The sequence below is a fragment of the Citrus clementina genome, unplaced genomic scaffold, assembly GCF_000493195.1.
Source record: "Citrus clementina cultivar Clemenules unplaced genomic scaffold, Citrus_clementina_v1.0 scaffold_8, whole genome shotgun sequence".
In the NCBI taxonomy this organism is placed as follows: Eukaryota; Viridiplantae; Streptophyta; class Magnoliopsida; order Sapindales; family Rutaceae; genus Citrus; species Citrus x clementina.
In genome coordinates, this window is record NW_006262022.1 from 24,335,544 (window position 1) to 24,355,528 (window position 19,985).

General features: G+C 37.5%; 4 protein-coding genes and 1 pseudogene across 5 annotated transcripts; all 5 read left to right on the plus strand.

The window, feature by feature from the left end:
• The first annotated feature begins 4,452 nt into the window (after positions 1–4,452).
• LOC18033795 (cell division control protein 6 homolog B) lies at positions 4,453–8,583 on the plus strand. The gene is made up of 16 exons (XM_024179256.1): positions 4,453–4,808; positions 4,931–5,036; positions 5,207–5,427; positions 5,785–5,859; positions 5,940–6,049; positions 6,293–6,399; positions 6,541–6,600; positions 6,783–6,856; positions 7,078–7,128; positions 7,226–7,275; positions 7,377–7,500; positions 7,625–7,714; positions 7,834–7,896; positions 7,987–8,082; positions 8,176–8,265; positions 8,410–8,583. The coding sequence occupies exons 1-16, from the start codon at positions 4,599–4,601 to the stop codon at positions 8,440–8,442; spliced, it is 1,560 nt and encodes a 519-aa protein (XP_024035024.1). The 5' UTR covers positions 4,453–4,598; the 3' UTR covers positions 8,443–8,583.
• A 424-nt stretch (positions 8,584–9,007) lies between these two features.
• Positions 9,008–13,890, plus strand: LOC18033659 (anthranilate synthase alpha subunit 2, chloroplastic). Of its 2 annotated transcripts, XR_002904248.1 has the most exons (12): positions 9,008–9,562; positions 10,075–10,259; positions 10,362–10,551; positions 11,002–11,153; positions 11,398–11,513; positions 11,612–11,858; positions 11,947–12,003; positions 12,219–12,371; positions 12,479–12,559; positions 12,841–12,927; positions 13,091–13,574; positions 13,694–13,887. XR_002904248.1 is itself a non-coding variant. In XM_006424985.2 (11 exons), exons 1-11 carry the CDS (start codon positions 9,364–9,366, stop codon positions 13,412–13,414), a joined length of 1,791 nt encoding a protein of 596 aa, XP_006425048.1. In that variant the 5' UTR covers positions 9,008–9,363; the 3' UTR covers positions 13,415–13,890. The 2 variants fall into 2 exon arrangements, 1 of the variants encoding a protein (XP_006425048.1); XM_006424985.2 differs by having other exon boundaries at positions 13,091–13,890.
• A 265-nt stretch (positions 13,891–14,155) lies between these two features.
• LOC18033856 (probable NAD(P)H dehydrogenase (quinone) FQR1-like 3) lies at positions 14,156–16,546 on the plus strand. Its single transcript, XM_006424986.2, has 5 exons — positions 14,156–14,497; positions 15,087–15,188; positions 15,352–15,445; positions 15,709–15,974; positions 16,213–16,546. Exons 2-5 carry the CDS (start codon positions 15,166–15,168, stop codon positions 16,436–16,438), a joined length of 609 nt encoding a protein of 202 aa, XP_006425049.1. The 5' UTR covers positions 14,156–14,497; positions 15,087–15,165; the 3' UTR covers positions 16,439–16,546.
• Positions 16,547–17,026: 480 nt separating this feature from the next.
• Positions 17,027–17,870, plus strand: LOC18033864 (pleckstrin homology domain-containing protein 1). The gene has a single exon (XM_006424987.2). The coding sequence runs from the start codon at positions 17,314–17,316 to the stop codon at positions 17,743–17,745; it is 432 nt and encodes a 143-aa protein (XP_006425050.1). The 5' UTR covers positions 17,027–17,313; the 3' UTR covers positions 17,746–17,870.
• A 164-nt stretch (positions 17,871–18,034) lies between these two features.
• Positions 18,035–19,985, plus strand: LOC18034532 (annotated as a pseudogene).

Here is a 19,985-nt window from a genome sequence, read left to right on the forward strand (position 1 = left end):
TCGTTTTAGAGAATCGTATCATGGTACTGTATTAAGAATTAACCTTATTGAAATAAAGGCCCATAAAGTCGGAGAGAAGTATAATAGTCCAGACAAACACGTGCCGCAGAATGTGCCGTTCAATTAATTGAGGAAAATTATTTATGCTCTGAACAGACTGAACCTAAACCCCGTACCGAACCCCAGCCAAGTGTAATTATTTTTCCCTTTTTTTCCCCTTATTCTCTTACATAATGACATAACAAACTTTATAAATTTGATAAACATTCTCAGTACCCATAAGTTTTATTATTGTTAGGTTATATTTTCACAGCCTTTAAATTTTTTATTTAAAGATCCAACATTAGTTATTTAGTAATGTTTGTTATCTTATTATGTAAGGTAACAAATTAAACACTCTTTTGTTGGTAATTTTATTTTCAACATTTGTGGAGTATGGTCGGGGTTTAAGTTCGGGCGGATACCATTGCTCCTTAATTGGTGTCCACGTAAATTGCAAAAGTGCCATAAATCGTGAACCACAGGCCATGTTTGTCAATTGATGATGTGTACCTAGAAGCACACTTGTTCATAAATCTGACTACATCACAAAACCAGAGAATTCATTTCCTTGTCTCAATTCTGATACGATGGGTAGTTGTGCACAAGGATATATATATATATATATATATATATATAAATTTTTAATTCTGTTATACACAGATTGTTACTGATATTATATCAGATTGTTATGTTTCGTAAGAAAAAAACTGTCTCGAAAAAGACTGTCTCTACTCAATTAATTGATGATTGAGGGAGTACTTAAACTAACCTTCATAATGCTCTCGTGGAGTTAACAAGTAAAAGACTTCTCCTATTAGACTAAAGGTCCATTGGTCCTTTTTTGAGTTACTAGAAAGAATGTGTCTTATTTTTAAGGGATCCGTTCAACCGCTTGGAACTAGTGAAAAGCGCCTATCACTAGAGGATGGTATGGGCTAAAAATCAAGGAAATAGTTTGCCTACTAAAAGAGGCTATTTAAACCAAAGAGGGCATCAAAAAAAGGAGTTAACAACCACTTGACCACTCACTTTTTACATGATGTTCAGTAGCAACACCCAAAATCTATTAAACTTCAGCTTATTTCCAGTTTGACCAATTCATTTTCTCTTCTCTGCGCTGAAGTCCCTCCGGCGTATCCAAACCGTATTTTTTAGTTGACAAATATTGAGAATTGCGTTCGATTCGTGTTTGAGTTAGGGCTTGTGCTGTTAGTCCCCAAAAACCAACTTCAGCAATATATATGTACATGCAGCAGCGATCGCATGATACATTTGCTAGCTATACTCCTTTTCAGCCGTTTGATCATCCTCAAACAACGTGAGAGTCCATTTTCTTCATTTCTATTTCATGTCCTGGGTCAATTCCATTATAGCTTTAACTCTCTTTCTCCAAGGATTTTGCCTGAACTGCTTTCAACTTGCCATGCTTAAAACTAAATTTCTCACTAAGTACGTACATCAGTGCATGCGCGTACGCAGGCGTTTGAACTAGAAAATCACTTGTTATACATTTGTGTGTGTGTGTGTATTTTATAATAAATAAATATATGAAACGAATCAAATTTCGTGGAATCAGAATCGAAAGGAAATCTTTGAGATAACTTAATAACTTGTCGTGGCATTCAGAGAAGGGAAAGAAAAAGAGGCAATGGATTGTTCGCGGCGAGAGTTAAGTTGTTGGCTTTAAGCTAAAGAAGAGCCAAAACAGAAGGAAAAAGCCGGGAGAGGCCTCAAATTCACACGGGCTAAAACTAAAGGACCGGACAGAGACATGAGGACGCCAATGCCACGCCAATCTCCTTATCTTCTCATCTTCTCTTCCATCCTCTTCTCCCACCCAATCAAATCCCTTTTATTAGTCATCTATATACGTTGCCCTCTCATCAATTTCCTTGTTTTTATTTCTACTTCAAATTACCAAACATGCATTCTAACCTGTGATTTCCTTGGACCCCTTGTCATTTTTTTATTTGCTAATATAACCCTAGATTTAAGATTGGGCCGGGGTTGGGAATATTAATTAAGGGTGGGCACCGGTCAGGTTGAGTCGAGTTGAATATCAACTAAACCTAATCCGCATATAGAATGGGTTGAAAAAATTCAACCCAACCCAATCCGCGGAACTGCAAATTGGGTTGAGTTTTTGAAATTTTTTTTTAATCTAAACAAAAATAAATTAATTAATTGAAAAAAAAAACACAAATATTAAAATCCTTACAACACAAATCCAACATTTCAAAGTTCAACAATCAAATTACTAGTACATAATTAATGGAAACACAAATTATTAGTACATAATTAAATTTATTAGCACATAAATTTAAAGTCTTGTTTAATACAAAATGCTATATATCAAAATTTATATAATAAAACACACACATATATATACCCACATACATATATATACACACACGCACATATATATACATATACATACATGGGTTGACAGGTTAGATTTGGGTTAAAAAATTTCAACGCGACCCATAAAAAATCAAACGGGTTGAGCGGGTTAGTGCCCACCCCTAATTAATCAATTGTAATTGTCAATAGTGGAATAATATATCAATAGTTATTAAGTGTGTGCTCATCAAACATTTTAAACGTTGTACATTCAAATTTAAGTCGGCTCGTCACAAGCATACTCTATGATGTTAAATCTGAATAAAAATAACAAAACTAATTTTGTCCTCTTGTTTATTAGATTGTATTTAACTTTTTTTTTTAAGTCGGAAAATTTGTGCCTTATATTCACTGCATATATTATCTTCAAATTGTTCACGGAGCAGTGATGATATTTTGGGTCTAAGTGAAATGAAAAATATCTAAGAGTAGGGGTGGGCAATTTCGGATTCGGATGAATCCGATCGGATTTCGGATAATTCGGATTGGAAAAAAATTCATCCGAATTCAATCCGACTTTAAATCCGATCGGATGATTTGGATTGATCCAAATCCAATCCGATCCGAACCAAATCCGATCGGATCGCACAAATTTCATCCAATTGGATTTACCTTCAAATCCGAATCCGATCCGATGCCCACCCCTATCTAAGAGTGAGTAGCCATCCCCTCTTGGACATGTAAGTGACTAAGTGGTCCCTTTCGCCGAAGATGTCGTTTCTGGGGACCCAGCCTTGTTCAGTTGTTTTCTGTTTTCCTTTGATTGATTTTACGCCATTGAACTCCAGGTGCTTCGGCCATTCAAATCCATACAAAATCCATAGAAATTGCAAAATCATAAACGCAAGTGTATATATCGATCAATTTTAAGAGCTGTTGCATGATTTGATGCGAGCACATCTATTTCTTTTTTCTCCTTTAAAATCTCTACTAATAGTTGTGCATTCAGTACCATATACGTACCATCAATCAAATTCGATACATTTTTATACATCTGCTTCCGCTTAAAGTTCACATACTATTATAGTGAGACCACAACTTGGTGTGAACAAATTCATTAACTTTTTCATTGATGTTACCATGGAAATAATAATATCATTGTATGCACATTTCAAATCGCATATTTATTTGTACTTGTCGTAGCTAGGCTCATGGCCATTCATAAGATTTATATATTTGTAGTGCCTTGATGAATTGAATACGAGTAGAGCTATACGTCCTATATTTTTTATTTCAAAAATTATTCTAAATAATATCACATTCATTAATATTTGAAATTCACTCAAATCTTATAAAGAGTTATTAATCACTTAAAAATTACGCATCATTTGAATAAAAATTTAAGATACTATCATTACTCATTGAGTATGACTATTCAATCCTCTAAGAATTTCTAAACATATCTCTCTATATGTATGTGTGATTGTATGGAAAACTTTGTCTATAATAACAATTATTAAAGATATAAAGCTACAATGCAGAACAATCAAATAAGGAGAGCCCAGAATCTAAATCCTTAGATTAAAAATGGATTGATCTTGAAATATATAAGAGTGGATATGTAACATCTCTCAATACACTTTGGTCTTTCAAGAGAAAATTATGCGTTTTTTACCACGATATAAGACTATATTGATTAATGCATATTGTCACATAAATATTACTACGCATACAAATTTGAAATATAAATTATCTTAAATTAATTTACCAAATGTTGTGATACTCATTAGTATGTGTTATTTAACCAAGTATTCATAATTAATATCAAAATTAATTTAGGCACATTTTTCACACCTTAATTATCGATGTACAAATTTTATACTTTAATTTTGTAAATGTTATTGATTTGATTGTCACACACATACCCCAGTTTTAAGAGAGGGTTGCGGGCGAGCCGGATCCAACACAATTGGGCCAAGAATTGGAGGTCTGATGCAACAGTCCCATTGCTACAAACACTTCAAAATTATTAAAGAAGAGCGCGGGAGACGAATTTGTTGCGGTTGAAGTTTCGCGCTAAAAGCCGAAAACCCGCCATTTGCCCACATTTCCCCGCCTTTTATCTAACCCATTCTATCAACAAAATTTTGTCAGAATCCAAACACACATTGCGCCAAATTTACATTATAGGGGAGAAAAAAAAAGGATATCAAATAATGCCTGCCATCGCCAGTCACAATTCGATCATGGCCGTCAAATCGGAGAATGCTGGTGAGGTCGCCAGATCCAACGGCGGTTCAACCCCTCAGAAGCGGAGATTAAGATCTGACGCCGCGGCTGTAGAGAATATGAGCCCGATTTCGACGCCGATGAAGTTGAAACCGCCTCGTCGATGCGTCAATTCGAGTCCAAACAGCGGGGCTAATGTGAGTAATTTAGCACTTAACAACCTAAGATTTACCGATTAGTCAACGTTAGTCAACAGCATTGTTATTGATTTGATTGATTTCTGTGCCTTTTTTTCATTTATTTAAATTCTTAAATGCAGGGAATTGAAATGGAGATAAATGAAAAACTAATGAGTGCGCGTAAATCACCGGTTAAGAAGAAATTATGTGACAGTTTTAAATCTAAACCAAATTGGAACCCTCAAGGTAAGCTTTATTAGTTATTAATCTATGCATTTATTTAGACTTTTGCCCTGATAAATGGTTATAGTTGTTTAATTGTTAATTATCCTCAGTTGATTTTGTACATGAAATTGATAAATTTGTCAGTAAAGGATCCGAGTATAATAAAATTGCTATAATTATTTAACTTTTAGACGTGGAGCAAATGAGTGCGGTTAGGGAGGCACTGCATGTGTCAACTGCACCATCTACGATTCTTTGTCGTGAAGATGAGCAGAAAAAGGTTTTGGGGTTTTGCAAGAAGAATTTGGAAGAAGAGAAAGCAGGGAGTTTGTATGTGTGTGGGTGCCCGGGGACTGGCAAATCATTGTCAATGGAGAAAGTGCAACATTATTTGGTTGATTGGGCTAAAGAGGTATATGATCACAGCCACTCGTGTTACCTTTCCGGAATTGATTATGGTCTTTTGTTGGGTGCTTTTCAGGATCCTAAATGATGATCTAGTTTTAAGCTATTGTGCTTGTCAACTGGTTTCTGTTGCCTTGTTGTTGTGCATATGTTTGTTACTTGTATGATTTAGGAATATGCCGTGTAGATTTTGAAAACCACTATGGCTTCCCTTAAATATTATGTGTCACAAGGAATGTTTTCAACTTGCAAGACTTAATGATATACAGGTCACCATGTATCAGTTTGCCTGTTACTGAATCATCTTACCATTATCCTACTTTCTGAACATCCATGATCATGAAGTTTTTGTTATCTCTACCAGGCAGGTCTTCAGCAGCCAGAAGTATTTTCCATAAATTGTACTTCACTTACAAACACGTCTGAAATTTTCAGCAAGGTACAAACAAGAAGAGTTTCTTTTGCCTAATGTCAAGATCTAAGAAATAATAAATGCTGAAATAGTGATTGTCTTGACAGATTCTTCTTAAACTCCAACCAAGGAAGAAACTTAATGGCTCCACTTCACCTTTACAACATCTTCAGAACCTGTATTCTCAAAAGCTGCATTCATCTGGCATGAAGATGATGTAAGAGACTTATCCTCATCCATATACCATAATAGTCTCTGCCTGCCTTACAAGCACGCACGCAGAGATGCATGCAGTGCCTGGCGTTGGTTGCACAATTCAAGATGACATGCTTCAATTAGATATTTTGGAAATTGATAAATTATTTTATGGATTGTTTTGAGACATTTCATTCTATTCTTGTAAGTAGAAGACACAATTTTGCCAGAAGCACAATTCTCAACCTCAGCTTCCTTTTTGCAGGCTAATAATTGCTGACGAGTTGGATTATTTGATCACTAGAGACCGAGCTGTCCTCCATGATCTTTTCATGCTTACAACCTTCCCATTTTCTAGATTTATACTGATAGGTACACTTTGCAGCAAATATCTCATCGAGAAAATTTCTCCAGTGCTGTGGGATTGTTTTGAATGAGCATCTTAATATTTTTCACATCCTCAATTGTTAACTGTCTTCAAGAGATGAACTTATACCATCTTTGCTTTTGCAGGCATAGCAAATGCCATAGATCTAGCAGATCGCTTTCTTCCTAGGCTGCAATCAATGAATTGTGAGTCATTATTTGATCTTATAGTATTTTCCTGAAAAAATCATAAATTATCTTTTGATTAGATTTACAATTTTCTAGAAATTCCCTCTTCATATCTCCTTAGATTGGCACCCTTCCCAATTTTATATTTGCAGCAGCTTGGGAGAAGTGCTAACTGGCTGGTTTTAATTTCTTCTTGCTAGGCAAACCTCTTGTTGTCACTTTTCAGGCTTACTCTAAAGATCAAATCATCAGAATACTTCAGGAGAGGCTCATGGTAATTACTTTGTTCCTTCTTTTCTTCCAATAAACAGCCAAGCTGCTATTGATTTGTTCATACAATGGTTGTACCAAAGTTTGGCTTAAAAATAATCAAAATATTCAGTGTCATCGACATTCCTTCTAGATATGTGCTTCTGGTCTTGTGCATAGTATTCAAAATAGAGGAGATTATAAATCCAGATTTTTTTTTTCATAGCTGTTATTCTCTTCCAACAGGAACTTTCTTACATTGTGTTTCAGCCACAAGCATTGGAACTCTGTGCCAGAGTGAGTCGTACTTGTACTTAGCATACTCTAGTTAATGATCTCCACTTTTCATCTTTCGAAATATTACTCTTGGCACTAACTTTTGCAAATACAACAGAAAGTTGCAGCTGCATCTGGAGACATGCGTAAAGCTCTGAGTGTTTGCAGGTCAGTCTCTTATAGGATTACTTATCATATTGTACAAGCTCTATTGAGTATAACCTAAAGAAATGACAACATAGTCAATATTTTTCTTTAATTTCTTCCAGGAGTGCAATTGAGATTCTAGAAGCAGAGATGAGAGAATCGGTAAGCAAAATGAACTCAGCTTCAGCCGAGCAAGGGTTATTTGATCAACAGGCAGCTTCAGCTTTTGAATTCTTCAATTCTCAGGCAAATAATTTTTTCTTGCTATTAGTACCGTATGCATCTGTCTTGGATTAAAACTTATTAATATGGTACTTTCTGACTCTTACAAATTTTATGATGTCATCTAACAAGCATGAATTGTGGACAGGTGAGGGTTGATCATATGGCTGTTGCTTTATCAAATACATTTAAATCGCCTGTGGTTGATACCATAAAGTCTCTTCCACAGCATCAACAAGTAAGTTCTCGCTAACAACATATTAATTTTTGCATTTAACATTTATAACAATTACAATGCTGCCTCAGATCAATCTTCTAGATGCATGAACTCTTCTCTGTATGATACTACAATTTCAGATTCTACTTTGCTCTGCTGTGAAGTTCTTCCGTGGAGGAAAGAAAGATATGACAGTAGGGGAGGTGAGTTTCTCACTTGCTTGGCATAAATAGAGTCAAAGAACGTATTGAATTTATCATTATCTGAGGTTTGTTACATGGATGTGTTTGCAGCTAAATAAATCGTACATGAACATCTGTAAAACATCACTAATCCCACCAGTTGGAACTCTAGAGTTTTTTAGTATGTGCAGGGTGCTACATGACCAGGTAACTAAACAACACTCTCGATGTTCAGTATGAGGAAATTCTTTTTACCTCAAATATGATTATGAAAATGATGCTGAGATATAATCAATGCAGGGGATACTCAAAGTAGGCCAGTCCCGAGATGATAAGTTAAAAAGAGTAACATTGAAAGCAGATGAATCAGACATCACTTTTGCATTGCAGGTATGGACTGAAAATCTAGCTTCTAAATTTTTTGCTTTTATGTGCTTTTTCATTTTGTTGATTTGTTCTCCCTTGGATCTGAGTATCTTCATCCCGGCATGGCGCCTAAGGTGTTGCTTTTATTTCTTTATGTTGATTGTGCAGGGAGTTCGTTTCTTTAGAAATTGTCTTCAATAACTATGCTGATAAGGGTTGCGTACTCTCTCAAACGGGATTAAGAGCTCGCAATTTCCAAATGTGGGAGATATAAATGTATATACAGAGCAGGCAAATTCAATACAGATTTATACATCTTCTGTAGCTGCATTACTAGCTAAATTGTACCCTTTTTTTTCTCCATATTATATATATGAAGAGAGCCATTTCATTTGTTTGTATAATGTACTATTTTCTCGGTGTGGCTGAACCTGACTGCATGGATCTCCGATAAAAAACTTTGGACAATCAATGAAACCAAAAAAAAAAAATTACCAGTACAAACAATCAACCATATCGCGGTTAATTTGATAGACGAACAAACAAAAACATCATCCTTGTTAGTAGTCCAATTGAATTGTGGGTTCCACGTAATCATTCTTTAAAATGAAAATTGGCCATTGAAAAGTAGTGGTTGGTATATGGCTGCGAAGATGAATGATTTCATGCAATTTTATTATTATTATTATTTTAATAAAAAAGATTACGTTGAACTAAACCCAATTTCAAATGAATTCAATCAACACTGTGTGGTATCATTCGGGGGTGCAGACTCTTTAACAGGGACAACAGAAAAACAGCACTTCAGTTTTCAATTTTTAATAATATAACTTTCCTTAAAAAATAAAATAAAATGAACAAGACTCTTCCCCAGCCGCCCCCCCCGGGGCGGCGCGGATGAAAAGGAATAAGATTTTGTTTCTGCTTTATTTGATCTTGGACTTGCAAAACCCATTTCCGTCAATGAGTTGCCATCCATAGCTTCAAATGTGGACAAACATGCACTCGTAAAAGGAACTATATATATATATATATATATATGCATTCTTTTTTCTTATGTGACCGAAACATCGCATTCTTTGTTCTGCCTTATCAAAAAACATCACTCAGGAGGCAGCAGTAATGAATGCTCTGCACATGGAAACCCTAGCCCTCACGCCCTCTCAACTTCCGTCAACCGTCGGTTTCTCCTCAACTGTCTCCGTTAACTTTAACTACAGAGTTGCTTCCTCAAAATGGCGCCCAAAGTCCCTCTCTTTTACCAGCTCCAGCTATCGTGCCCGTACACTTACATGCGCTGCCTCGGCCTCTCTTTTATTCGGTATTCACTCGCACTTTTAAGATTCAGTTTCGTGGTTTGCAATTGCATTTCTCTTTGATATCAGTTAAAGTGTTGGATTTACTAAATTTAATAAAGAAAGATAATGAATTACCCTTTTTTCTTTTATTATTGTTAAAAGTAGTCAAATTGCTACAAGAAGGAAATGCCAGCTAAGATTGTTTTAATAATCCATGCTGATCTGGTAGATTAATTTATTGATTTGAATCAGCTGCTACGACTACCTGGTTAAGCTTGGCTTTGAAGGATTGTAATTGGAGGTTTAAAAAAAAAAATGAAAAAAATGAATTAACTCTTAGATTTTTCTTGCTAATAATTGGAGGAAAAGGAAATAAATTAATTGGGGTTTCTGTTTCATGTTGATTAAAGCTCAGAATATTCCATTTTGTTGGAATCTATTTCTCTGTTTTTTAAGCACCCAATACATGGCCCTACAGTATCTTTAATCTAATTTGTTGATTTTTTTTCCCTCTTTAATGATTGTGCAATTCCAGTTGATCAGTTAGCAAAATTTCAAGAAGCTTCGAAGACGGGGAATTTAATTCCTTTGTACCGGTGCATATTCTCGGACCACTTAACTCCAGTTCTTGCATACAGGTGTTTGGTTAAGGAAGATGATAGAGATGCTCCGAGCTTTCTGTTTGAGTCGGTTGAGCCTGGTTCGCAAGCTTCCAGTATTGTAAGCTGTTTAGTCTACTACTTCTTCATTGTACTTATTTCTTTCTATTATCATGCAATTGTGGTCAGCTTTTTTTTTTTTTTTTGGGGTTAATTATGTTAGGGAAGGTATAGTGTTGTTGGAGCTCAGCCAGCTATAGAAATTGTAGCAAAGGAGAATATGGTTACAATTTTGGACCATAAGGATGGTCAGAGAACAGAGGAGATTGTGGACGATCCAATGGTGGTTCCTAGGAGAATCATGGAGGGATGGAAACCTCAACTTATTGATGAACTTCCAGAAGCATTTTGTGGTAAGAATTGAATTGGTAAACAACTTATTCTGTTAGTGGATCACTTAATATTGTAGCCCAATCTTCAAGTTATGTTTCAAAAGCAGCTCTGGCTTAGTTTTTGCTTGGTTTAGTTGTCTGCAAACGGTGATCAGTTTGTGATTAAATTTGCAAGTTACTCAACTCATTGTAAACATTTCTTTTGTTATGGCCTCTCAGTGTGAAGTGGGGAGTGTTATTTATTGGACTCTAAGTCATTCCTTAATTTTACTAAATTATAGGTCTTTTCTGTTGTGATTAACACTCTTCCATGTTTACTTGTCTCAAATGCCTGCATAGATCTATTTATCATGTTACTGCAAAACAGTGCTTTGGTATTACTTGTAATTCAGTCCTAAGTAATGGATCTTTCGGCGAATAGGGGCGCTATCAGTGCATAAATTTAATTTCATAAGTTGTCTTGTTGGCCAGGTGGATGGGTTGGTTATTTTTCTTATGATACTGTTCGCTACGCGGAGACAAAAAAGCTGCCATTCTCTAGTGCCCCAGAAGATGATAGAAATCTTCCTGATGTTCATCTAGGCCTCTATGATGATGTGATTGTGTTTGATCACGTAGAGAAGGTACTTTTACTCTGATAACAAATTGTTAATTTTTTTGGGGAAAAAAAAAGATGCTCATGCTCTGGGGTTTTCCCTTTGTCTTTGTGTAGATCTCAAGAATTCTGTCATTAGGCCATTGTTAGATATATGTGGTTGAAGCTTGCCACCTTTACATTTTTTTGGAATTTTTTACAGGAGTCGGTTGGGTAATTTCTTTTGTGAGTACATTTCCTGTTTCTTAATTCTGCAATTTTGCTGACCTCAGAAAGCATACGTAATTCATTGGGTGCGACTAGATCGATATTCATCTGTTCAGGAGGCTTTTAATGATGGAATGAACCGGTTGGAAAACTTGGTATCTAGAGTACATGATATTGTTCCGTGAGTAACTACTTGTGTGCTGAATGTTTAGTATCATTTACTTCATTATTGTTTCTTCAAGATAACAGTTTGACATTTTATTTATAATGCAATTTCAGACCACGGCTCCGCAAAGGTTCAATAAAGTTACACACTCGCCATTTTGGTCCTAAATTGGAGAGTTCAAGCATGACAAGTGAAGCATATAAGGAGGCTGTATTGCAGGCCAAGGAGCATATCCTTGCTGGTGACATTTTCCAGATTGTATTAAGTCAGCGTTTTGAAAGGCGAACTTTTGCAGACCCATTTGAAATCTACAGAGCACTGAGGATTGTCAATCCAAGTCCATACATGACTTATTTGCAAGTTTGCCCGCTTTTCCCTAATACTGCTTTTTGGAGAAATAATGTTTAGTTTCCAAAATCTGTGTTTATGTATTTATTTCTCTAATCAGGCTAGAGGGTGTATACTGGTTGCGTCTAGTCCAGAAATTCTTACACGTGTGAAGAAGGTTAGTAATATGTGATGGAATTTCGGGATGATTGAAGTCACATTCTTCTCCTCTTTCCCCTTGATGTTATGATTTTACGAAGACATAATGACTATTTAATTTTTTACCGACTGTGCTTCTGCAAGTTGATCTGAATTTATTATTTTATGCTATCAGAATTTTTGTTTGCATTGCTATGATGAATGCAGATCTTCACATTTTATCGTTGTTTGCAGAGAAAGATTACTAATCGTCCCCTTGCTGGCACTGTTAGAAGAGGCAAGACACCTAAAGAAGATCTAGTGTTTGAAAAGGAGCTTTTGAATGATGAAAAGCAATGTGCAGAGCACATTATGCTTGTTGACTTGGGGAGGAATGATGTTGGAAAGGTTAATTCCTAATTACATTTTTCTAAGCTTTCTTTTTCATGTTTCATGAACTCGTCCGTCTTGGTTTGGGGCCATAGATTTGATTTTGAGGTTGGCTGTGTCTGCAGGTTTCGAAATCTGGTTCTGTGAAGGTTGAAAAGCTCATGAATATTGAACATTATTCTCATGTTATGCACATAAGCTCAACGGTATGTATTCCTAGTCACACGTTATTAATGGAATATGTGTTAATTTGCACTTATATCGCATACCTGAGCAAACATTTACTTAAAATCACACAAATTGAAATATAGAGGTGTTGCTTGTGGATATGAGTTCTGAAATTTGTGGATATCTTCTTATTTTGTTGGTTTCGATAACAAAAAGTTCAATGCAATTTCCATGTTGTTTAAACTAATTCACATAGAAGTGTTCCTATTATGATCTGTTCCTCAATCAGTGAGCTGACAATATCTGTTTATCTTTGCAGGTTACTGGAGAGTTGCTCGATCATTTAACTAGCTGGGATGCGTTGCGTGCAGCACTACCTGTTGGGACCGTTAGTGGAGCACCCAAGGTACACTTAGTACCTCACAGGAGTGTTTCCTTGATTTACCATTCTTCTAAATTCTTAGAGATTCTCTATTTATTGATTTGCTTTCAATCTCGTAAGAAAGATAAAACCCGAAACCTTCATTCGTGTTATTGTGGTTTTCATTATCCTTTCTGCTGTAACTAAGGTGAAAGCCATGGAGTTGATTGATGAGCTGGAAGTCACCAGGCGCGGGCCTTATAGTGGTGGATTTGGAGGCATTTCATTTACTGGTGACATGGACATTGCCCTTGCTCTCAGAACTATAGTCTTCCCAACTGCTACACGCTATGACACTATGTATTCATACAAAGATGTGGACAAGCGAAGGGAATGGATCGCTCATTTGCAAGCTGGGGCTGGAATTGTGGCTGACAGTGACCCTAATGACGAACAGAAAGAGTGCGAGAACAAAGCTGCTGGTATTGCGCGTGCCATTGATCTTGCAGAGTCCTCATTTGTTGATAAATGATCAAAGTTTACGCCTTATGGAGTCCCTTGATTTTTGCTGAATGCTGATATTGTCTCTGATCATAAATCGCTGGCTTGAGGCATTTTTGCTTGTAGTTGGTGCAAATTTCTGCCAACGGTATGAGTAGTAAAACATAATGTCAGGCCTCATGTGATGCTTGGTGAGCAATTGGAGGTTTGATGAATCAAAACGTTTTTTAAATATTTTAGTTTCACTCTAAAACCATTCTTCAGTTTTAAGTTAAGGTTTCTGTCTTTTTGGTATCGTCCCTATAAAAAGACGACGTGTGCAGGGGAGGCGGACGAGATTTCGTTGGTGTAAATGTAGCACGCACGTTCTGGACGTGGAAATACGTGGAATAATTTATTGCCCGCCAAGGCTCGTTTTGATAATACGTGGATTGATTTATTCTCGGCCACGCCAAATTTTCAACTTTCAAGTTGTCACAAAATTTGCCGAACACGCTTGTGACCTGTGAGGCTATCTAAAGTATCCTTGAACCAAATGATTCACAATTCATTTTTTCACCAGTAGTAGGAAAATAAACTAGGACATTCGTTGCTATTTACATATTAAAATTTACAATCAATTCAAAAGAAAGGAAGAAAAAATAGTTACCGTGACCTAAATAATTTAGAACTCAATAATTGATGTCTCTTCAGTTTTATAAAACAGTTTAATGGATTAATTTTTTATTTAAAAAAGGACTATAAATGGATATTACTTATGTTTTCCAAACTATAATAATTCAGGGAAATGATATTAAATCTCGGAGGTAAATCCAGCTGAACTTCGAAGGGTTGGTGCTGTTCCAATCGGGGTTTAAACTGGAGATCCCTTCAGGGAGTGTATCACAGCTGAAGATGAAGGGGCATTTAAGTCAGGTTACAAATATGTGCGGCTAAAGTTTTAACTAACACGGAAAAATTCTATTTAAATAAAAACCGACACCGGATAGACTCAAACTCAATGTTCGCTGCTTAAAGAGTCCCTGCTTGCTTCGAAGAGGACACCAACGTTACAATTTAAAAGCTTCATCATCGGTTCCTTCGTAAACTCCAGCCATTCGTTGCCTTGTAACCTGTGAGTCCTCTTTACTGTTAATAATTTGAATCCATGAATATATGAGGTGGGTGGCTTAGATCATGTTAAATATGATATGAAACCCCCAACAGGAAAATGAAGTTGATTTTTAATTAACAATTGCTGTGAAATGGAATCATTAGTTAGTTGCCATATACGAGTGGCATTAACTGCCCTGTTTATCAAACATTTTTGTAATCACTAGTCCACAAACACAAGAGATGTTAAATGTTCTATCGAAATTGAGCAGCAGCATGACAGTTACAAAAGGTTCTCTCGTTTTCTTGATAATATTTTAAGCATCTATCAACTAGGTGGGCTTTAAACCTGTTGATAATATTTGGTTTGACCTTGGAGTTATGTATGTAGAATGGGTGCCGTTATTCTACATGTAGAGTGGTTGGAAGAAATCTTAATCCATGAACATTACGGTTCTTTATTCATAAAACACTTGATCCTAAGATGTGGAGTGTGGTATTTATAAACACAATCGCTACCAATGAGGATTTGAATCATTTGATGACTTTGTACTTTCCAAGGAGATAATGTGCATATTATGTATAATAGTATTGGTTTGTCTTCATTGCAGGAGAGCAGTCAGGTTTGTGTACAGGCACAACTGACACTTCTATCAGGATTACTTAGATTCCATCAAGTCTGTAACTACCATGGCCACCAAGATTTACATAGTGTACTCTCTCTCTCTCTCTCTCTCTCTCTCTCTCTCTCTCACACACACACACGCGCGCGCACACACACACACACAAACGAGTGGGAGCAATCACAATTAAGTTAATTTGGTTCATTTCTTTCTTTTTCTTCTCCTATAATCTTAATCCTTTGGCTTTTCACAGGTATTACTCTTTGTATGGACATGTGGAGACTATGGCGAGGGAAGTGCAGCGAGGAGCTAACTCTGTTCTGGGAGTTGAAGCAACACTTTGGCAGGTACCTTTTACTGATAGAAAGAATTAGAAACTATAAAAAATGAGTAGTATGCTTAAGAGGAAAGGAAAATTCTTGGGTGTTCCGAATGCATTGCTCTTTTTCCAGTTATTTCTTGCCGTGTGTATGCTTCAACCAATCATTATGATATGCACACACACACGGCAAATTTGTGAATGGATAATGAAAAATGCTCTAGGAGCGCCAAAGACCTTAGGAGGCCATTTGATGATGCAAAATTTTCCTTGACTTATTGGAATACATAGGTACCTGAGACACTTTCCAGTGTGATTTTGCAAAAGATGAAAGCTCCTCCTAAAACAAATGATGTGCCAGTGATCAGGCCCCACCAGCTAAAGGAGGCTGATGGTTTTCTCTTTGGGTTTCCCTCTCGTTTTGGGGTCATGGCAGCCCAGTGCAAGGCCTTCTTTGATGCGACTTATGAGCTATGGGCATCACAAGCACTTGCTGGCAAACCTGCTGGAATCTTCTGGAGTACTGGTTTTCATGGGGGAGGCCAGGAGCTTACTGCGTGAGTTCCAAATGACTCTATCTAGTTACTTCATTAGAGGCTTATTAACTGTTCTGCGCATATTGATCTTGGAGAGCGTTACCGTTGTCATATGTTGAAGGACCTTTGTTGTTTATTGCTGTTGGTATTTTACACATTACTCATAATTTGTTGTCTTCATGCATTGCATGTCTTCTTCAATCCGATTTCGTAAAGAAAATTTGGTATATGATTGTTTGCCCCTTAACTCGTTTTACAGATTGACTGCCGTAACACAACTAGCACATCATGGTATGCTGTTTGTTCCACTTGGTTACACCTTTGGCAGCGGCATGTTTGAGATGAATGAGGTGAAGGGTGGCTCTTCTTATGGCGCTGGAACATTTGCAGCAGATGGTTCCCGCCAACCCACAGATCTAGAACTCCAACAGGCCTTTCACCAGGGAAAGTATGTTGCTGAAATAGCAAAGAAGCTCAAACGTTGATCTTGAGAAATTCTTGTACATGATGTATCTGATAGTGTGAAGAAATACTCAACTGTAATTTATCAAGGAAAACCTATGAAATAAAATCTTCTACCTTTAAAAATGAAAGCGGGCCTGTGCACATAGCTAAATCTTTGGAGCTTCCATGTGTGCTTATTGTGTTATCAAATGATAAGGCAGCTGGATTGAATTACATTTGCATTCAGGGAAAGGCAGTGTTACTTGGAGTATTCTGTTGCCTGTCAAGTTACGAGCAACGTATTTTTGAAGTCACTTCGAGTAATAACTTGCTTTTCTTTATGCTTAATTAAATTAAATTTTGCTTGCAGAGTCGTTGAATTATCTATGCTCTGGCTGCCTAAATTATTCAAGAACCACCTAATATCATCATTATCAGAAAAAGAAGTACTTCGGTACTTGCTGCTCGTAAGTCTTATCTTAACAGTGTCATGTGGTGGGACGACGTCGTTTTCTCGTGATATTATATAGCACCAAGCCACCAAGGGATGTATGCTTTTGTAATTGTAATCATTACGGTGGGTGCCCTGTCGGCTGTCCGTCTAACTCTGATGAAAGTGGAGGTTTGGTTTTGGTTTGCGAAATGTCTGATCTACTACTGGTTAGAAGAAGAAAATTATGTCACTGATTTTTTACAACTGGATAAAAACTGAGATTGAACTGGCAGCTAAACGACAGCGTATCACTCCTCCTCGCATACTCTGTACGTGTCGTACCGACTGACATTAAACTAATTTCCCGTTTCTCATTTATATTAATAAACTTCTCGAACTCTTTCACAACAAAATCTCTCTCTCTCTCTCTCTCGCACAAAAGAAAAGAGGACTGCCAATTCAGTAGAAAGTGCTTCAACTTCAATGGAGAATATCTGGCGTGCCTTGTCGGGTCAGGACCCGAACCCGGAAGATTACACAGGCATAGAGTTCTGGTCTAACCCGGAGCGATCGGGCTGGTTAACAAAGCAAGGCGACTACATCAAAACGTGGCGCCGCCGTTGGTTCATTCTGAAACAAGGCAAGCTCTTTTGGTTCAAAGACTCCCACAACATCACCCCCGGCTCCACTCCACGTGGCGTCATCCCTGTGGGCACTTGCCTCACCGTCAGGGGCGCCGAGGACCTTCTGAACAAACCCTTCGCCTTCGAGCTCTCCACGGGGGACTACACGATGTACTTTGTGGCGGATACTGAGAAGGAGAAAGAGGAGTGGATCAATTCGATTGGTCGCGCGATTGTTCAGCACTCGCGCTCGGTGACTGAATCCGAAGTCGTTGATTATGATAACAAATGATGATTGGTTTGTGAAATTTTCAATTTCTTAAATTTACTGTAAAAAAAAAAAGTGTGTGAACCTTCGTTAAAAAAATTGTTCTTTTTTTGTGGGTTTATGTTACAATTTGAGTAACCTTACACAGTTTATAGTTCTGGGCAGCTTTAATTTTTCCTCTATTTTATTATTTTCCGATAGAATTATTCATGACATGGTGGGTTGTGCCTATCGATTTGAAAGGGCCCATCAGTGATTATTGTAAATGTTTCTTGAAGTGAGAGATTTGCTGTAGCTTAGTGGTGGATAAAGTATCAACCATTCGTATGTGACTTTTCTATTTCTTGCTTTTGAGCTTGTGGACGACGAAGCATAACTTTAGATAAGGATAGACGAGCGGAATTGGTGGATCAAGAAGGAAAAGTTTGAAAGCTGAGATGAAGAAAGCAGAGCTCATATTCATTCCATCACTAGGAATTGGTCACCTTATGTCAACCCTTGAGTTTCCGAAGCCTTTTAATCGATCAGGATGATCGAATTTCAGTCACTATCCTGTCTATGAAGCTATCGTTCGCTCCTTGGGTTGATGCATACACCAAATAACTAACAGATTCAAAACCAAGAATCTGTATCATTGACCTCCCTCCTGTAGATCCACCTCTTCCAGATGTTTTAAAGAAATCTCCAGAATACACTGGTTGCGGAAAGTCACTTGCCCAATGTTAAAAATATTGTATCATCCCGCTCTAACTCAGGCTCCCTCCAAGTTACCGGGTTAGCTTTCGATTTCTTTTGTGTGTCCATGGTTGACGGTGCTAAAGAGCTGACTCTACCTTCATACATATTTTTAACTTCTGATGTGGGATTCGAGGGTTTCGTGCTGTATTTACTGATTCGTGAGGATAGGATCAGCACTGTATTTGAATTTTCAGATCACAAGTTGTTAATTCCATCTACAATCAACCCGGTTCCTGCATGCGTTTTGCTTTCTCCTCTGTTTAATAGGGATGTGGGTCATGCCACTTTTCTGAAGCTTCCTCAAAGATTCAAAGATGTCAACGGTATAATTATAAATACATTTCCTGAGTTAGAGCCTTATGCTGTTCTGGTGATCTAAATCCTCGATTGCACATAGCTGGGCCAGTGCTTCACCTTAAAGCTGATGAGGTTTGGAGCAATGGGGTAATTTGGTTGGTATTTTACGGGGAAAAGAACTATTGGCCAGTATTAGATTTTCAAGCCTGAGCAGACGAGCAAACTCACTGGGAATTTCACCCTGGAGCCATTGTCTGCAAAGTTGATGTACCTGAGAAAAATGAGATTCCCAGCATTAGGAGATAAGAAACCTCCTATGCTCTTTCCCAGGTCTAATTTAGTCTCTCTTTTGTGCCTACTGCCGCAGGTTATTCCCCTCCATTGATATAAGTTTACAGAAGTGCTTCATGAAATTGCGACTCCAAGTGGATCATGAAGCTGTGACACTATGGCGAGTAATGTAAGATGATCTATGTTGTTGGAACTGGCTACGATGGTGATGGAAGTACACCAGAGAAGAAAGGCAAGTGCACTTGATGGTTGTAGAATTCTAGGAAGCTGCATTTTTAGTATTAGAATTTTTTTTTTAAAATTTTTTTTAAAGGAAATGAGACATTAGGCTCCGATGCCACCTCTTTTGGTCCCATAATTCATAGTGCTCAGTCGCTTTGGCTTCTCTTGTCATCACAAGGTTATTTGATTTGTTTGAGGGAAATACATCGAGGAGACTAGACGTGATGAGCAGGTGTTTGGTGGCGGAGTTCTGCGAGCAGGAATATTCTCCTCGTCCACGAATATGCCATTCGCGAGGCCAAATTCCTGTTAGAGGCATAAGGTCATTCCTGGTAAGGGTCGAGGCGAGGAGACCCGGTCAACGACAGTTGGCAAGACGTGCCTTCCTATCCGAGAATCAAGGCACGAGGTCCATCTTCATTTGCCCACAATGACGACAATGGGGCATCCACATCCGAGGGTGGGGAGAATAACGGGCGTAAACTGCGGAAGGTCGGGACTCAGAGGAAGCCTATAAAAAGGTAGCCAACAAAGATAAAAGGGTTAGACTTTTTGCTATTAGAACTAAGAAAAGAAAGTTCCGAGAACGGAGATTAAAAAGAAGCCATAAGATTCGTGGTAAACATTCCCAGAACCCCTATTTCTGACTTGAGCGTAGGAGGGTTTGCGCCGGGAAAACAACCGGCGTACTCTGACCTGTCTGTGTGCGCAGGAAC

Excerpts from the sequence above, each read along its gene's own strand:
- LOC18033795 (XM_024179256.1), top strand. The coding sequence starts at position 4,599 with ATGCCTGCCATCGCCAGTCACAATTCGATCATGGCCGTCAAATCGGAG. Across the intron at positions 5,037-5,206 it reads ACCAAATTGGAACCCTCAAG|ACGTGGAGCAAATGAGTGCG; the intron begins GTAAGCTTTATT and ends TTTAACTTTTAG. Across the intron at positions 6,857-7,077 it reads TACTTCAGGAGAGGCTCATG|GAACTTTCTTACATTGTGTT; the intron begins GTAATTACTTTG and ends CTCTTCCAACAG.
- LOC18033659 (XM_006424985.2), top strand. The coding sequence starts at position 9,364 with ATGAATGCTCTGCACATGGAAACCCTAGCCCTCACGCCCTCTCAACTT. Across the intron at positions 11,154-11,397 it reads TGTTTGATCACGTAGAGAAG|AAAGCATACGTAATTCATTG; the intron begins GTACTTTTACTC and ends TGCTGACCTCAG. Across the intron at positions 12,928-13,090 it reads CCGTTAGTGGAGCACCCAAG|GTGAAAGCCATGGAGTTGAT; the intron begins GTACACTTAGTA and ends GCTGTAACTAAG.
- LOC18033856 (XM_006424986.2), top strand. The coding sequence starts at position 15,166 with ATGGCCACCAAGATTTACATAGT. Across the intron at positions 15,189-15,351 it reads GCCACCAAGATTTACATAGT|GTATTACTCTTTGTATGGAC; the intron begins GTACTCTCTCTC and ends GGCTTTTCACAG. Across the intron at positions 15,975-16,212 it reads GGAGGCCAGGAGCTTACTGC|ATTGACTGCCGTAACACAAC; the intron begins GTGAGTTCCAAA and ends CTCGTTTTACAG.
- LOC18033864 (XM_006424987.2), top strand. The coding sequence starts at position 17,314 with ATGGAGAATATCTGGCGTGCCTTGTCGGGTCAGGACCCGAACCCGGAA.